Source organism: Glycine soja, chromosome 2 (genome assembly GCF_004193775.1).
Source record: "Glycine soja cultivar W05 chromosome 2, ASM419377v2, whole genome shotgun sequence".
NCBI lineage: Eukaryota > Viridiplantae > Streptophyta > Magnoliopsida > Fabales > Fabaceae > Glycine > Glycine soja.
Genome location: NC_041003.1, coordinates 9,723,961 through 9,741,782, shown reverse-complemented (window position 1 = coordinate 9,741,782; position 17,822 = coordinate 9,723,961). Strand labels below are relative to the sequence as shown.

The following is a 17,822-nucleotide window of genomic DNA, read 5'->3' as shown; positions in this document are numbered from 1 at the left end:
TGTGCCTTTCTTGAACTTAATGAGTTCGAAGATGTCAAGATGGTCTTTTTCATTTAATTTATTTTAGATTATGGGATTTGAAATGGGGTAGAATTTGGTCGGTGAACAGCTATGCATGAGCTGTGATTATGGCTTATTGATATAATAAGCTAATTTTATATGTTTATTTAAGAATTTTTGCTACAAACTAAATTTAAATGATGATGGCATTCACAAAGATGTGATTACGATACAGATAATAGTAATAATAATAATAGTGATGATGAGTGGTAACAATAATGACATGAATATAACATGTAAAAAAAATAAAAAAATGATGTTGATAATAATAACATTGATAGTGATAGTGATAATATGAAGATTGTGATAATAATAACAATGACAATAATAATTAAAAATGGTTTGATTATAGGATGCCTATTTATTTTTCATCTAAAATAACTTATGCACTAATAATCCCCAACAATATATTGAAATAATATATAATAATGTATCGTATCATATGTTGTTTATCCTGGCCACCAAATTAGTATGTAGGAGATGTTCAATACAATCTTGGTTTTACAAGTGTAAAAACCAATCTAATATATTTGGTATTTTATAATTTTATAGGACATATAAATTCATTCTTACATAATAACATTACTTAAGGTGGAAATTTTTTTTAAAAAAAATCACAGTGGTATATAAAATAAAAGGCTTCTCTTACACAAGGTGTATAAATGTCAAATATACGCAAGAATAATTGTTACTTGGATGGGCAACTCATGAACAAACAGTCTCCCAAATTCACTTATATATTTTTCTTTTGAATGCACGTTAAATCAATGATACCATACCCTCACCACATGATGCACACTAATAACTTAACAATATTAAGTTCAGAGAGCCCATTGCATTTGCATACCCACTATGACTATAAAATTACAACTACACCTTCCAAAGCTCCTCTTTCAAAATTAAAATAAAATAAAATAAAATAACAAAAACCATTGCACTGCACCAAATGTTCACGCACATTCAGCGTGATCCCCCAAAAATGGTTTCTTCACACACTTTCTTTTCTCCTACTCTCTTCTACTTAGATTTTATGAAGGGAAATGTCTGTTCAAAATGCCACGAGCAAGGCCCCAAAAACAGTGGTGGCTAAAGACCACAGCAAATAAACTGGCTTGCAATTTCGAATACCAAAGCTAGTGTTACGTGCTGCTGCTGCAAGGGGAGGAGTGGCTTCAGCCTCAGGTAGCTGACACACTCCAAATGTCATATTAGCCTGCACAAATCCAATTTCATTATAAGCAAACTTAAGAGAGTGAGAGTACTATGGTAGACTATATAATCACAACTCATTTTTATGTGACATGTTTTTTTTTGTTAATTATGTTACTGATATGAAATATTTATTAATTTTACCAATTATTAATATTTATAAGAAAATCTGACTATCCATTCTGATAGAGTCTTTTCTTTTAATCATATTTTTTTTTATCTATAAGATTTAAATCTGTTACCATACTTAGGGAATCCAAACTCAATTCTATTAAGACCAACGATTTGTTAGTTATATTTACATGTTATTAAATCTTTGATATAAATAAGTATAGATTAGTTAGACCACTTGTTCTCAGACTATGTAATATTTTCTTTTCGCAAGTGAAACTATACAATTAATTGCTGCAAACCTTGCATGAGGCCAAGTTTTCACACCCACAAACTAGATGACCATTAGCAACATCTATTGCATCAGGGGCTCCTCCTCCATCGCTCCTCTGAAACATCAATGTTATAAAAGGTTTACTATGTTTACTTTCATCATTACTCTATAAGTTGGGAATATCAAACATGGCTAATGTTTAAATACCTTGTAGAAATCAACAGCAATGAAATTAGGCCATCGTTTGTCAGCTGCTTCATAGCATGTATTGACCATGCTAAGCAAAGGAGCTGAGTTGTCCTTGCAAGATTTAGTTACATCAGGAAGATCTCTAAAGAAATTCACTAGAACTAATGATCTTGATTTTGTGTTCATAGATGGTGACTCTGCACGATTAGGGCATGAACCAGCTTTCATGCCTCCATTTCCATCTGCAAATTGCATTCCCAAAACTCAATTACCAAAAGTAGTAATAATAACACACTTTTTTACTACTGATTAAAATTTATCTAAAATTACAAAATCATAACTGAGATTCACTAAATAAAGAGTAAGGCTCATGCAAATTTATGATTTTTAGTAGCAAGTTTCAGTCATTTATAAAGAGTGTGTTTAAAATCATTTCTTAGAGATTATGCTAATAATATTTCTCTATCAATAATTTTGTTTCCGCATTAAACTTAAAATTTAGGAACTTGTAGTACTTACATTGGTTTTCTACTAAATATCGCCACTCATAGGCTATCCCTTCAGAAGCTTCCTTAGATGATTTTGAAGTGAAGACTACTAAACGTTGATTCTTCTTGACCATATCATCAACGGTGGGCCAGTTTCCACCATTTTTGGGCATTCTAGACACTGGAAACCAGTATTTTCTCAGTCCAGCAGCATCAAACACCTTTGTTAGGCCTTTTGGTGATGTAACATAATCCTCAATGAAAATAGTAACAATCTCTGATGGGTTTGCGTCTAGAAATACTTGAATCTCTTTGAGAACATTAATGGCAGGTTGCTGCATTGTTCACATACCAGATAAATATTAATTATTCATTATTGAAAGAGAAGTATAATCAGATTTCTTGGTCACAGAGAAATAGTGTTTTGTAATTGCATTATTGACTATCCTTAATTTGGAATAGCAATAGCTAAGCCATTTTTTTTTTTACTTACAAAAGCTGTGTAGTTGTAGCACTGGCCACCAAATGAATGGCACAGCCAAATATCATTCTGGAAATCATACATGTCAAGCATCAACCCTCGTACTCCATTCTGCGAGATAAATGTGAGCATAATTAAGGTTCCGAAGCTCTTAAACTGAAATCATTTTAGATTTCTTTTACGCATTGGTAAATTCACAAGGGATAATTTCTCTTTCACGTCAAGAATCAAATCCACATCCTTGTCACATATGAGTCTCACTCTTATCAAATTCACAAGGGATAATTTCTCTTTCACGTGAAGAATCAAATCCACATCCTTGTCAGATATAAGTCTCACTCTTATCAAATGGACTAATCTTTATTAACATACTCTTTGTAATTTGTACTATGTATCTTTTGTTTTTATTTTTTAAATGATGCTATTCAATCTGTATAAAAGTTGGTGAATAATTTCTACCAAGTGACCAATTGTGAGAGTATAAAATAGATGTCTTTGCTGTTTTGCTCATGTTTGAACTTTGACCCATTCCTCATCATTGTTGTGCTTCCAACAATTCCAAACGTGTCATTAAAAAATTTAAGAGATTCTTTAAGAAAAAATAATTAACGTTTCACACTATGTCCCTAACCAATCAAATTAAACTAGTAACAATTTGAACTATTTAATCATGGAAAAAAAATCCTACTTGTTTAGTCAATTTAATATATAAATTCCCACATGCAAGACATTCTTGTTCGTAGGAAAGCAGATAAGGGCTATCCTCGTCAATGGTGGGCTTCAACAATGTATGCATGTCATTAAGAAAATTAAAAAATTCCCATTTCACATTAAGTCCCTAACTTATTCAACTAAACTAGTAACCATTTGAACTATTCAACCGTGTAAAAAATTTCTAGTTGTTAATTTAAAATGTAAATTCTCACATGACACAATCTTGGGCGAAGTTTTCATAATAGGGATTTATCCTGCAGCACGCAACCTTATAACCAACCACTTTCAGACTTTTTCAGTTAAAAAAGAATTGAAAAGAAAGAAAGTGGGGACCTAATGTTCCGTTACAATGAGCACAAAGCAGAAGCTTTACTTTCCCGGTAAGTAGAATAATGAACACAATGAGAGACACGACAAATGATCTCCAAACAACTGCTTAAAGTTTCAAAGATCTTTCCTTTACTTAATTTCCACCTTTAGGAGTTCAAAATTTTCCAAGTAACCAGATGACAATATTAAAAAAAAAAAGAGTACAAAACTTATATGCAAGCTAGAGTTCAACAAACATATAAATTATACTTTAAGACTTTTTTTATGTAAAAAAAAAATATTTTAAGACTTTTTAATGTAGGTCATTTATGGCGATTATCATTTATGAAAGACTTTATTGTATATGGATTGTTGATACCTAAAAATAAAATATTTGTGAAAGTTTGTGATTCAAATACTTTATAAAGTCCTCAGACAATGAATGTATTATTTATTATTGCAATTCTAATTGACGAAGAACATGAAAGTTGTGTTTACGTAAAAAAAAAAAAAATTGAACTTCACTATGAACTAAAATTAATTTGTGTAATTAACTTTTATAAACCTCATAAAAAGATTTAATTTACGCAAAAAACTCAATTCATTTTAATTTCTTATTTCTCTTATACTGTATCATGTCATGCAAGTAGTTTATCCAAAGCTTAAAAATTAAACAACTCCATATTAAGTTTTTCCAAAAGAAAAATGGAAAGTGATGTAAGAGAACAGAACCCACATTAAGCTGGCTTGTGATCGTGTCCTGCTGATTGGTTGGAGACAGAATAACAGAACCCGTCATTGATTTCTTACCCAAAATCGCAAATGAATTATGCGTCGTCAGCCATGAATACCGATTAAACGGCAACCCTTTTATCTATTCATTCAAAAAATCGAAACCTTCATTAAAATAGATACCATTTTCATGCCACAACAAAACAAAACTAAAAAAAAAACAGAACAACAAAAGAAGAAAAAAGGGTTGAGAGTGAGACCTTTGAAGTGGGGTTGATTGGTTGAACCCGAGTGCAACGTGGTCGCACGTTTCCATTGGCCACGCAAGTTTCGCAATGCAAACCCGAGTCGCAGTTCTTGTCGGCTACGCATGTTTGTCCTTCCTGTTTAAGAATGTCAAGTTCAGAAACCGGTTTATCAAAGAGAAAAGCTAAAAAAGGTTATTGAGAAGTGTTAAAGCTGTTACTTTGTACCTTGAGAGCAAGTGAAGAAGGGATAAGGAGCAAAACGGCGAAAAGGGTTGTTGCTAGTGTTGGCTTCTGCGAGAAAGAAAGAGAGGAAAGTGAAGTCTCTGTTTTGGAACAGAGGAAAAAACAGAGCATGCATGAGGAAGAAGGAAGGAAGATATACCTGCATCATCATTATTTGGTTTTGTTGATGGTGTGAGAGGAAAGATGAGATATTGTCGCCTTTATCTGTCAGTTACAAAGATTGAATGCGAAATTTGAATTCCAAAGACTACAACATGTGAACAAGACGTATGAGCTGAACGTGAACCATTTTATAGCAGCTTTACCTGTCAAGGTGTTAACTAATGATCTTCTCCTAATCAACATATATATGTTAAAAAAAAATTCCACTGGTACACCCTTTTTATATTAGAGAGATACTTAAAAAAAAATATTAGAGGGAGAAAATAAGAGCAATGTGAAAAGGTGTAAACTGAAAAATAAAACAATGTTATCATTGAATTGTTTTTTTTATTCATACTATTGATATGAAGTATACATTGTTATAATATATTAGATTCGATCAAAAACTTTGGTTGATCACTAAAATTTTTAAAGAGATTCTTTCGTTTTAATTATATTATTTTCATTTACAAAACTCAAATCCAAAATTTTATTTAAAAAATATTATCACTAAATATATAAATAACATATGTATTGAAATTGAAAGTGTAACACTATCTAATCATAAATTAAAATTGTTAATTTGTATGATAACTATTTTAAAAATTATATAAAAATAATTACTAAATAGTTGGCAATGTAATACACTAATAATGCATGTCTTTTAATCTTTTAAAAAATAAATTATCAAAGGATGTTATAAAAAAATAATAACTCTATGCATTAAGCACATATACTTTTACTTTTTTTAGTTTATTTACAAGCGTTAACAGTATGTGTTGTCCGTATTTCTCAATACTAAGATTTATATTTGGTTATTAGAAACAAAAGGGTCAATACTAAGTAATAGATATATTGATAATCAAATTTGAGTTAACAAGCATGTTAGTTGTGATAATTCAGAATTGTTAAAATGGTTAGTCCAACCCTAAATAACCGGCTCCAATCCATATAATTAGGTACATTATTGTGAGAGGATCAAATCCTAATTTTATTAAGAATTTAAATTTACATCTACTATATGCTATTGTGACCTCATTTGTAATAAAAGAAACATGAAATTTAACTTCTTAAATAATAATAATAATAATAATAATAATAATAATTATAGATAAAATATTTAAATCATGTGATAACAACTTAACACGTTTTAAGAAAAAAAATTATACACTAATATTAAAATTAAACTCATTTTTTATTTGTATTTTATCCTAACAAAGATATCTAAAAGACAACAACTAGCCACAACATTAGAAAAGAAGAGAAATGAACCAGCTGATCATGGCCTTTTGGTATCTCGTCGTGTATATGATTAATGCTTAGTTTATTTTGCATTTTTCAAAGAAAAATACTTATTAATTGCAAAAAATTGTTTATAGTGTTTCATAATAATTAGGTATTTTTTTTTAAAAAAAATAAAGAGCTAAAAAAAATAATTTAGCATTTTTTAAATAATTATTTATACATAGTGAGAGGTCACAAAGTTTGAAACATTCAGCCTCCTGCCGTATCAATGTTATGCGTACAAGCTAATGTTGTTTAATTTCTTCCTACAAAAAGAAGTTTATTTCTTGAAGCAATATTTTTTCAAACTCTTTTTTTTTTCTTCCCTTGAAGCAATTATTGTTTCGAACTCTCTTTTGAAGCTTCATTGACTAACGCATGACAAAAATTGCTTCACCGTAAGGTACAAGTTCTATAGACTATAGCATGAGATAGCTAGATTGCTTCATTTCATAGTTGGAAAGGCTTCGCAAGCTAAATTATCCAAAATCCTTTCCTTCTAATTAACAATTTTGCTTTCTAACTGTTTCACTCCATGCAGCTTAATTAGTTTGCATGCATAAAGTATAACACTTAACATATGTAGTTTAATTAAGGTCAGAAGTTATGAAGAAATTTGGGTTTGCGTGGCTTTTAGTTCAGGTGATAATGGTCACAAAGCTCTCAAGGACTCAAGCATTTGCTTGCATGGTCTGCGTCGCCAATAAAAGCATATTCACAAAAAGAACTTTGAATAATGGTTAGAATTCCATGACGCTACGCAATGATTCAAGTTCAATTGGATGGAAAGAACCACCTTGAGACATTTTTAAAAAAGAAAAGGACCTAATCAAACATTTTTAACAATCAAAGGATTAAATTAATAATTAAATCATGACACTTCATTTATATTAATCAAAATTGACATATAATATAATTTGATTTGGTCTTTGATGATAAACAATTTTTTATTTTTTTTGAAATCAAAGACTATATTATGAAATTTATAATAAGTCAGGTATCCTTTTTTAATCAAATGAGTTAAATTTCCTTAATTTAGATCCTCTTCCAATAACTCAGGAAGATTTGTAATAATTCACGTATCTTATTTAGTTATTTAAATCTTTTCGTTACTTTTTAATATATTTAACTAATATGCAGAATTCTCATATCTTTCTGAACTTGGCTTCAATGTCTTCTGAGGAGCAAAAACATTGCCTTTTGCTCCATCGAGCGACATCTCACTTTTACAGAATGAGGAAGCCAAGTTTGCATTAAGCAGCTCAGTAACATTTGCATTATAAATGACAATCCAAAGTTTGCATAACATTTTGAAACCATTAATCTGAATTTTTTTAACTCAACAAAATTGAAAATATGAACCCAACTTGCTTGTTTAGTAATAGCAAGGGGAAAAATCAAGTTCATACTATGGTTAAATAGTAAAGCTGCATATGTGTGCCAAAGGCCAAATTGATTTGAAAAGAAAAAACAAGGGGAAAAAGTTATGTTGCTACTATACCATGAGAGCTAGTGGGGCCAGGGAAAGAAATTAGGAACCATGCATGCAGGGGATAACATGCTTAAAAGAGAGAGAAAGTTGTGTTCAACATATAATTGGAACACATATTCTTCAGTATGTAATCCTTCATCTTTATATAACAAAAATAATTATACAAGTCATTCGTTGCATTTCTTACGTCTCAAGCAAGTTTTTATTTGCCATATCCAATGCGTCTGGAGCCCCCCCACCATCGCTTCTCTAAATGTTCCATCAACAAATTAACTCCAATGAATATTATATATCAATATGTAGGTAATGGTTATCAAAGTGTTATTAAAAAAATTACCTTGTAAAAGTCAACAGCAACGTAGTTAGGCCATCGATTACCCGCAACCATGAAGCACATATTCATCATGCTAATCAATGGAGATGAGTTATCCCTACAAACTTCTTTAGAATTTTGTACATTTCGAAAGTAGTTCATTAAGACTAGTGACTTTGTGGTTGTGTTCATTGGCAATGATTCAACACGATTTGAACAAGAACCTCCCTTCATCCCATCATGCCCATCTACAATATTAGAACTTGTCAAAATTGACCTCAATTAATATAGGTTAGAATATGTTTTAGGTATTTAATAAACTAGTAAATTTTATTTTTAGTCTCTAATAAAATTTCTTTTTGTGTTGAATCCCTAATGAAATAAAAAAAAATATATTTTTTATTCTTAATATTTTGTTTTAGTTTATGATAAATTAATAAATTTTGTTTTAAATTTCTAATAATTTTTATCCATTTGTTATTAGTCTTTATGAAATATTTTTCAAAGAACTAATACAAAATGAATAAAATTTATTATTATTTTAAATAAAACTCGTTAATTTATTAGAGATTAAAATCAAATATTAAGGAAAAAAATATTTTTTATATTTTATTAGATACTCAACACAATTTTTTATTTATTACAAATCTAAAACAAAATTCACAAATTATTAGTAAACATAAAAGTGATTAAACATATTTTAGCCATTAATATATAACTTGATCTTGAAGGAATGGTATGGGACTCACATTGATTTTCTACAACATAATTCCACACGTATGCAATTCCTTCACGAGCCTCCTTAGTAGCATTTGAAGTGAACACAATTAGCCTATGATTCCTACGTATCATTTCTTTGACGGTTGGCCAGTCACCGCCATATTTAGGCATTTTAGATGCTGGAAACCAAAATCTCCTCAACCCTGCTCCATTAAACACCTTATTCACACCATTTCGTGATGTTACATGATCCTCAATGAAAATGGTGATGATTTGTGTTGGATGTGTTTTAAGGAATGCCCTGACCTCTCTTAGAACATAAATTGCTGGTAGCTGTTAAATCATATTTCATACATCAAAACCAGGGTTCTAAAGAATGTGAAGTAAAGCATGTTTAAGGACTGTTTTCTTTTTTTACGAAAGTAGTATTAAAAAATTAAAACTATTTAGGCTGTAGTTTCAAACTATTTACATTGCATGGGTTTTTTTTTCCACCTAGGATAACATAAAATATCATCCCAATAACACTTTGTGTTCATTTTTTATAAAAATTTATTTTTTATATCGATTGTAGATATAATCAATATAAAAAGAATGTATTGACCAAAACAAGAGATGTCGCTCTAAATGAGGTCTCTCCTATATGACAAAAAATTAGCATAAAGTATTATTTAGGGTGACACCTCCAGCATCCTAAGTAACAAAAATAATTTGTATCATGTAAGTAATTTTGAAACTATTCTATTTATGTAAATAGTTTTTTTAATACTAATTCCTTAAAAAAGTCCATGTATGTTTAAGCATAACCAAATCAAACAAAATCAATAAATTTTCATTGTTCATGGTGGTGATTTAGAAAATTTTACAAATGTCTTACAAAAGCTGTATATTTAGAGCATGGTCCTTGACATAACCAAATGTCATCTTTGTAATCATTCATATCCAACGTTAATCCTCTTACACCATTCTGCAATGAAAAATATCTCATAAAAATTATAAGCATATGTGTATATGAACTTGTCTTTAGAAATTGAAATGACATCTTATATAACAATCATATATAAATAGTTATTTTTATCATTGAAAGTGTGTATGGCTGATAATTTTGTTCTTGAAATATGGAAAAACAAAATTTAATCTTCAAAAGTATAAAAAGTGAGACAAATCCATTTCATCATTAATTTTCATATGTTAACATTAGAAAACTTCTACTTGACAAATATAAACAGAAATGTCATAAAATTGATGATCATGTGAACATAGGAATTAAATTTTATTTTTTATAAACGGATTTGTCAGCCCTATATACTTTCAAAAATAAAAATGACTATTTACCCAACAATCAATATAGTTACTCTCATTTACTTCATCTCTAACAAAATAAAATTGACAAACTCTGTAACATACTTTGAGTTGATCCGTAATGGAGTCTTCTTGGTTCATGATGCCCAAAATTGGAAAACCAATACTTGAGTTCACTCCTCTCCATGCAAATGAATTATGGGTTGTAAGCCATGAGTATTGATTAAATGGGAGATCTTTCACCTATACATCATTCACAATAATCATATACAAATTAAAATTTATTAGCAATTACAAGATAAAATAAAAAGAATAATGAGGTAAAGGTTAATAAGGACCCTTGAAATAGGACTTATAGTTTGAATTCGTGTACAGCGATTTTGCGAATTGCACTCGAGGCATTGTGATCCCAACTCACAATCATTAGTGGCTCGAGAACATGTATCTCCTACCTATTAGAAAAATGTTTCTCACAAAGAAAAAAAATTAATCAACTTGAAATGATGAGTGGATTAACCTATGATAGAAGCTAAATAATTAATATATGAAATACTTTTTAAAAGTTAAATAATTAAAAAATTTACAATCACGATGCATGATGCATGTGTCTATCAATAAATCAAAGCGGCCCATTTGTACTTTTTGGGTCAAATATTCATACGGAATTAAAAATTTAACCGATTATTTTTAGTGAAATTTCTTTCTTGAAATTCCACACAAAGCATTTATATTTAGTTCAGTGTATTATTCAGTTACAAGGAAAGTGTGAAATTTCTTTCTTGAAATTCCACACAAATCAATGACTGATTGGTCAAAGCATTTATATTTAGTTCAATGTATTATTCAGTTACAAGGAAAGTGACTAAGTGTCATTATTAGACTTCATAATAAATTAATAAATTATGAGTATAAAATAATACTTAGCTAGATTGTAATTTTAGTTTTTTTTTATTTTTAATCCGTGATTTTGATTTTTTTTATTATTTTGCAATTGTAGTCCCTAGATTTAAAAAAATCATAATTTTTCTTCAACTTCAATTTTGCATAGTTAATTTTTTTATTTTTTTATTTTAATTAATTATTTTTTAAAATATTATACTTCATCACAATACTAACATGTCATTATTCAACCATTAAGTTGAATAATTAAAATATGAAAAATTAAATATTAAAATAAAATTATAAATTTTTAAAATTTAAGGAATAAAATCACGAAAAAAACCAAAATTGTGTATTAGAAATTTAATGGAGATAAAAATTATAATTTAACCAATAAAATTAACAATTAATAATTTGAAAATGAGTCTTTATTTTTTATAATTGCGTAAAAAAATGCACTTATTTATTTCTTATATGAAGGTCCCGAAATAGTATTCCTAATAATGATATTCAAAGAAGTTATTTGACTCAACTTTGTTTCTTATAATTAGAACAAAATTTCTCCTCTTAGAAAAAGGACCATAGGTAGTATCTTTTTCAAATCCTAAGCTCATGTCTTGTAAAGCCCTTCCAAATTTATCAAGTTTCTATATCAAATTTCTTACTTCTAAACTTTTAATTTATTCTATATATCTCAAATACATTATAAACCTATAAATATTTGGATAAAAAAAAATTCGAAGATTCTAAGTAGAAGAATATTGACAGATGATACCAAAACTGTTTAAATAGTTGATAAAAAAAGGAAGGCATAAATCATACACAATTCAACTTAGAAAGATTAAGAGTGCAATTAAACACTTTTTTTAAGAATTCTTCTACATATAACATTCATGAATTGACAAACTATCTTGAAGTTCATGAATAAAATAAGGATATATGAGACTATTTTTAGATAAACTTTTAGAGCAAGATTTACAATAAAAAAATTGTTCAAAAGAAACACAAAAAAATATAACTACAAAAGCGATTATTAAGATTTAATGAGGATATGGGAGGGGAAGCTCAAACCAAGAATGGTCAAGAAATAATGATAAGGTCACTCCTAAGAATTCTATGTTCCTTCATTATATCTCAAAATCTTGAGTGTTGGCCAATTCATACTAAAATGTTATTTAGTATAATTTGATAAAAAAAAAAAAGAAACATGTATGATAACTGATAAAAAAAGAAAAAAGAAAACAAATGAGGGGATGTCATACCTATGAATTAAGCAAGGTTTTTCTGCTACTTAAGGTTTCATTTTAGTTAGAGTGATGACACTTGAATTATCAAAATTTGAAAGAATTACGACAAAAAGAAGTGGTGATTGACCTTCCTTAAATATCAATCATTATGTATATGAATTGAAGGTTGAATCTATGGCAAGATTCAAAAATTGTCATTCCTAACTTCACCTTGGAGAGTCAAAGGACGTTTATAGCTCGTGCAGGCAGACCATTAGGGACCTACAAGAACTTCATCATTTAGCAACAATAGACATTTCTTAGTATTTATTTGTGATATTTCTATAATGATGTGGACAATTTTTCTTGTATAAATCATAAAAATTCTCAAGGATCCTTATAAAAGATCAAAATCAACAAAACATTATAACTTTAAGAACTTTTGATAAAGAGTTTACTTACAAACTCTTCTGGGGTCACTGTAAAGAAAATGACATTAATAATCAAAAGTAACTTTCAACTAGTATAAGCCATGACAGACTGATCTAACAATAAGAAGAATATAAAACATTACCAAAATGGCGAGTGCGATGAAAGCCAAAGAACTACTAAATAACTCTTGAGCATAAGTTTCCAAAACAATAATCAATTCTCTTCACAAGACGTTAACAAAAACTTTGACTAATATGACACTTTACGAAACTTGGCACAAAAGAAAATAAAAGATTATTCCTGAAATTCTTTAATCGCATGGTATATCATTTTTTTTTCATTCCTAAAGCAAAGAAAAGCTTGATGAGAGAGTAAAAAGGATAAATTTCTCTTGGTTATGGTGAAGAATTAAAAGGTTTTCTCTTATATAATCTAACTACTTCGAAGCCATTATTATTACTTGAATTAAAGCCATTATTTTATCAACTAGATGTGAAGACAGACTTCTCAATGGAAACTTCAATAGAACATGTATATACAGCAACCCCAAGGTTATCCAATTAATTCAAGGGAAAAAAATATAAGGTTGTCAACTTATAAAAGCTTTGTATGACCTAAAACATGCTTTGGGAGTTTGAAATAAAAGTGGATTGTTTCAATTCTTAAAATTGTGAGGCATTGCCATAAGAGTCCTCCAAATTAGAAAAATGTCAACAAAAAAAAAACTGAAATTCAAACTATTCTCATTTACTCATTTTACCTCTTGACATGTACAACTTATCATTATAGTCCTTAAATTTTATAACTTACTATCATTGTAGACTCTAACAAAACTAGCAACATGGACTAATATGGCTAACAAATTTTAATTTCAAGAATATATTTGACATTTTCTAGCAGAAACTATTATGATGGTACTTTATATTTTTAGGGACTAAAATGTAATTTACTCTTTCAAATAACTCATAGCTAACCTTCTCTTCATATCCTAAATTAATCAAGGCACGCATATGACTTTATCATTATTTGCCTTTATGTTGATAACTTATTTATATAACAAGCTTAGGCACGAGATGACGAACTTAGGCTTTACAGAGTATTTGTTTGGCATATAGTTATTCTAAGAACATTGAAGAAATTTTATTTCTCAAGAAAATTGAAGTATGTTGTAAATCTATTGAAAAAGTTTTATAATACAAACTTGCCAAATATTTTAATAAATGTTACTAAGAAGCTTTTGAAATGATATGACAAGGAGAAGGTAAATAAGACTTCATATAGAAAACTTGTAGAATCACTAATAAGAACCTTACCAATACAAAGGGTAAAATTTGCCTATGACAAGCCACTAAGGTCAATTAATTTTTAGGTCCCTAAAAGAAATTTTAATTTTATGTGTATATATAACTAAAAAGAAAAAATATTTTAAGTGTAAAAATTAAAACACTACTTAAAATATTAAATTTATTAAAAGATCTTTTCCAAATGCATTTATATAAAATATCATTAATTATTAATTTCATTGTAACTTTAGTTGAAAGAAGTTTTTAAAATTAAATTAATAAATCTTGTTTGTTTTCTAATGTGTCTTAAGAAAATTGAATATTTTATTTTGTTATCAAATGAAAAAATATATATATCTAAACCTGATTATACAAATTTAATAGCTAATCTTACATCAAAAAAATTAAATTAAAGAAAATAAATTTAAAAATAATTTTATATAATACATATTCCACCTATATTACTAAAAAGTCCTAATATAATGTTTGCCTAGGATAGGACCTCAAATACTCTTGGCCAATCCTATTATTCTTTATTAGTGACATCATTAAATATTACTATGTGGTAGTTAATAAACTTATGCAAAAGACTTCTAAGATCAATTAATTATTTTTTTTAGAAAGTAAATTGTCTTATGCTCATCAAGGAAGAAAAAAGTCTTATCTTCTCTGAAATCATAATATATCATAACTACTCATAAAATATTTGTAGCTATTTGGTTTAGAAGAATTTTGAAGAACGTGAAGTAAAATCATTGAATGGTCTTCAACTATTTTTATTTTTTTTGTGACAAAGTCCTTGACAGAAATGATCAAGAATCATGATTTTTCATAAATGGCTAAAAGCGTATTGAACATATATTTCATTTTATCATAGAGAAGGCTGAATAAGAGATTGAGCTAAAGTTTTACAAATAATTGTAAACGTTTCTATGAAGCCTATTTTTCAAATTAATTTTTATATTTTTCAATTTTGCAACAAAATTTTAGAAATTTTAAAATTAGAAAGGGGTATTATTTTCTGAAAGTTTAAAATCGTGATTCTTTTTTAAAAAAAATCCAAGCACTATAATTCCTAGAAATAAAATGCTACTCTAAGAATTACTTCTTTAAATAAAGTATTTATGGTTCAAGTATATATATGTCACAACTTTTAAATATTTCTAAGAGCTTTATATAAGAAGGTCTTTGATAAATTGTAACTAATTAAGAACCAAAAAATTAAGCCTAAGATTCAAGAGTTGCTACGCCTTAGTTTTGCAATGGAATATATTCTAGTAAAACAAAGTACCATGAGAATAATGTAACAAGCAAATACGAGACTTGTGCTGATCAAAGTAGCAATGAGAAGGTAGTTCTGCAAAATAACAAAGATGAAAGTGTGAATACAGGCAATATGGCAGAGCAGAAAGAATGCAAATGTAATTTCATATACCTCCATCTCCTATTTTGGTTTAACACCAAATTACGAATTACATAGACAAGCTACTAATACATTATATATATATATATATATATATATATATATATATATATATATAAAACTTCATATATTTGAATGGCTACAAGAGAATATCTTGAATTTTACTAATCTATATTTTAATCATATTTTCATTGTCGGATCCCATTAATTTGTCTAAAACAATTGCAAAGGGTTATGCAGCTTAGAGTAATTTAGGAATGCTTTGGTCTAATGATATTAGTTGAGTTGTTTTTATTACGTGTGAGTTGTGTTGTTAAAAGTTAAAATAGTTGCAACAAACAATAATATCATGATAGTGACCCAAAGAATGAAAACAAAAAAAGAAGGAAAATAATAAATAAAACGGGGAACTATTCAATTATTGTAATATGACACGTCTATAGTGAGATGTCCCTCTTATGCGAAGAAAAAGCTAGAAAAAAAGGGTTTCTTTTTTTGTTTTTGCTATTGTTCCTAACACTATTATCTACTATATGCTAATCTAAAAATAGATTATTATCAGCTTTTTTGTTACACAAAATCTTATTTGTTTGTAATGTTAGAATTGAAATGGAAAATAAATTTATATTCAAAAGATATGCGCGCCCTTTTCTTCTGCATTTAAATGATACAATATTCATCTTGTGTACTGTGTAGAATGTTCACAAACAAAAGAATTTTAGATTTTATCAGATGGATGATGAAGAACAGTTATATATATTGAGCATGCTAAGTTTCAAGAGAAAAAATATTTACCCAACTTAAATCAAATTAGTTGGATGTCCTATATGATATTTGAATTTTAGAATTTTAAACAAAAGAAAAGATACCCAGAAAAATGATCAAACTATATATATGCACCCTTGAATGTATATGTAAGCTTTCGTGTATTAATTTTTTTTTAACAGCACCTTTAATATATTAATTAACTGCTTTAAGAATGTTTGAAACGTTTAGCCTTTAAGAACATTGATTGGCCATTGTGATTATGATTTCACTAAAAGATACTTTACAAAAAGAGACTTTGTATTAATTTGTGTTTCAAATTTGCCTTGCCTAACTTAGAACACATCCTCCCAAAAGGAAGATTTTATATATAGAACACCCGGATTCACAGAATGTAGAACTAGGTGGGCTGTTTTGACAAATAAATAGCAATCAGCAGTACAACTTTTTTTGTTTATGCTATGTAACATTTTTTTCTAATCTATGTAACTTTTATTTTCCGTCCTTAAAATAAAAAAATTAAACATCCAAAAAAGAATTATCCAATGACTTTAAAGATAAAAAATAAAGCAAACATATTTGATAGTATTTAAAATAAAACAAAAAAAATTCAAAGACAAAAATGAAAAAAAAACCTAAATTGTAAGAATAAAAAAAGTATTTAAACATTGTTTGATAACCCGAATTGGACAAATAGTTATAGTCGACAAAATAAAATAATTAGCAAAATGATAACTAACTTGTTTGGTTATAGAAAATGAAAATAAAATTGAATATACATGTGAATTTGGGTTTGCTTATAGTAACGGGGTTTATACATTTTTTAATATTAGCTGGGCCATTTTAGCTCATTGTAGTCTTTGGGTCTAGCGGGCTGATCTACTACTGGTCTATATTTTTTAAAAACTATTTTTATAATCATATCATATCAATAACAAAACAGTCAATATGTAATTAATATTTATATAAAATTATTATTTTCGTTTCATATTCTGTAATTATAATATTCCTACATTAAAAATTATTTATTAACATTTGATATTTAATTTATTTGTAACATAATGAAACTCATAAAAATATATATTAATTTTAAAGCCTTTTATGTTTTTTTTAATATGTAAATTTAATCTAATATAAAATATACTGTCCAAATAAACAAGAATATAAATCATTATAAAAATAATTGAACCTCATAAAGGTCTGGTCATTGTGCATTAGGCTGCGTGGGCTTAATAGTTTTTCAAATTGAACTAAATTAAAGGAGTCCAGAAAAAGAAAAAAAAAAGTGAGCAAAACTAAATTAAAATTGAGTATCTATTTTTTTTCACATAACTTGAAATATTTGTCGGAAGTTATTAACCTTTCTAATTTGATCAAATTTAACGTCTTACAAATAAAAGTAGTTTTAAAAGAGTTCATACATATATAGTGTTTTTTTTTTTAAAACGGTCGTAATTATAGCATTTAGTTTTTAAGTGAAATCATGACATATTTTTACAAGTTT

The 17,822-nt window shown here is 27.9% G+C and overlaps 2 protein-coding genes across 3 annotated transcripts; both read right to left on the bottom strand.

Moving 5' to 3' along the window:
* Positions 1-765: 765 nt before the first annotated feature.
* On the bottom strand, positions 766-5,420 carry LOC114386136 (PI-PLC X domain-containing protein At5g67130-like). The gene is made up of 10 exons (XM_028346136.1): positions 5,364-5,420; positions 5,198-5,262; positions 5,041-5,106; positions 4,828-4,950; positions 4,572-4,709; positions 2,825-2,923; positions 2,363-2,666; positions 1,862-2,085; positions 1,683-1,769; positions 766-1,273 (listed from the first exon to the last, which is right to left on the bottom strand). Exons 1-10 carry the CDS (start codon positions 5,401-5,403, stop codon positions 1,109-1,111), a joined length of 1,311 nt encoding a protein of 436 aa, XP_028201937.1. The 5' UTR covers positions 5,404-5,420; the 3' UTR covers positions 766-1,108.
* Positions 5,421-7,780: 2,360 nt separating this feature from the next.
* Positions 7,781-15,617, bottom strand: LOC114386123 (PI-PLC X domain-containing protein At5g67130-like). 2 transcript variants are annotated; one of them, XM_028346127.1, is made up of 8 exons: positions 15,566-15,617; positions 15,422-15,487; positions 10,649-10,762; positions 10,416-10,553; positions 9,886-9,975; positions 9,038-9,341; positions 8,313-8,536; positions 7,781-8,224 (listed from the first exon to the last, which is right to left on the bottom strand). In XM_028346127.1, exons 1-8 carry the CDS (start codon positions 15,569-15,571, stop codon positions 8,159-8,161), a joined length of 1,008 nt encoding a protein of 335 aa, XP_028201928.1. In that variant the 5' UTR covers positions 15,572-15,617; the 3' UTR covers positions 7,781-8,158. The 2 variants fall into 2 exon arrangements, with proteins under 2 accessions (XP_028201928.1, XP_028201932.1); XM_028346131.1 differs by lacking the exon at positions 9,886-9,975.
* Positions 15,618-17,822: the final 2,205 nt, after the last annotated feature.

Coding starts and splice junctions, on each gene's coding strand:
- LOC114386123 (XM_028346127.1), bottom strand. Junction 9,976..10,415: donor CCATTACGGATCAACTCAAA/GTATGTTACAGA, acceptor TTTTCATTGCAG/AATGGTGTAAGAGGATTAAC. Junction 8,537..9,037: donor TTATGTTGTAGAAAATCAAT/GTGAGTCCCATA, acceptor CTAATATTGTAG/ATGGGCATGATGGGATGAAG.
- LOC114386136 (XM_028346136.1), bottom strand. CDS start 5,403: ATGTTGATTAGGAGAAGATCATTAGTTAACACCTTGACAG. Junction 4,710..4,827: donor CAATCAACCCCACTTCAAAG/GTCTCACTCTCA, acceptor TTGAATGAATAG/ATAAAAGGGTTGCCGTTTAA. Junction 2,924..4,571: donor CGATCACAAGCCAGCTTAAT/GTGGGTTCTGTT, acceptor TTTATCTCGCAG/AATGGAGTACGAGGGTTGAT.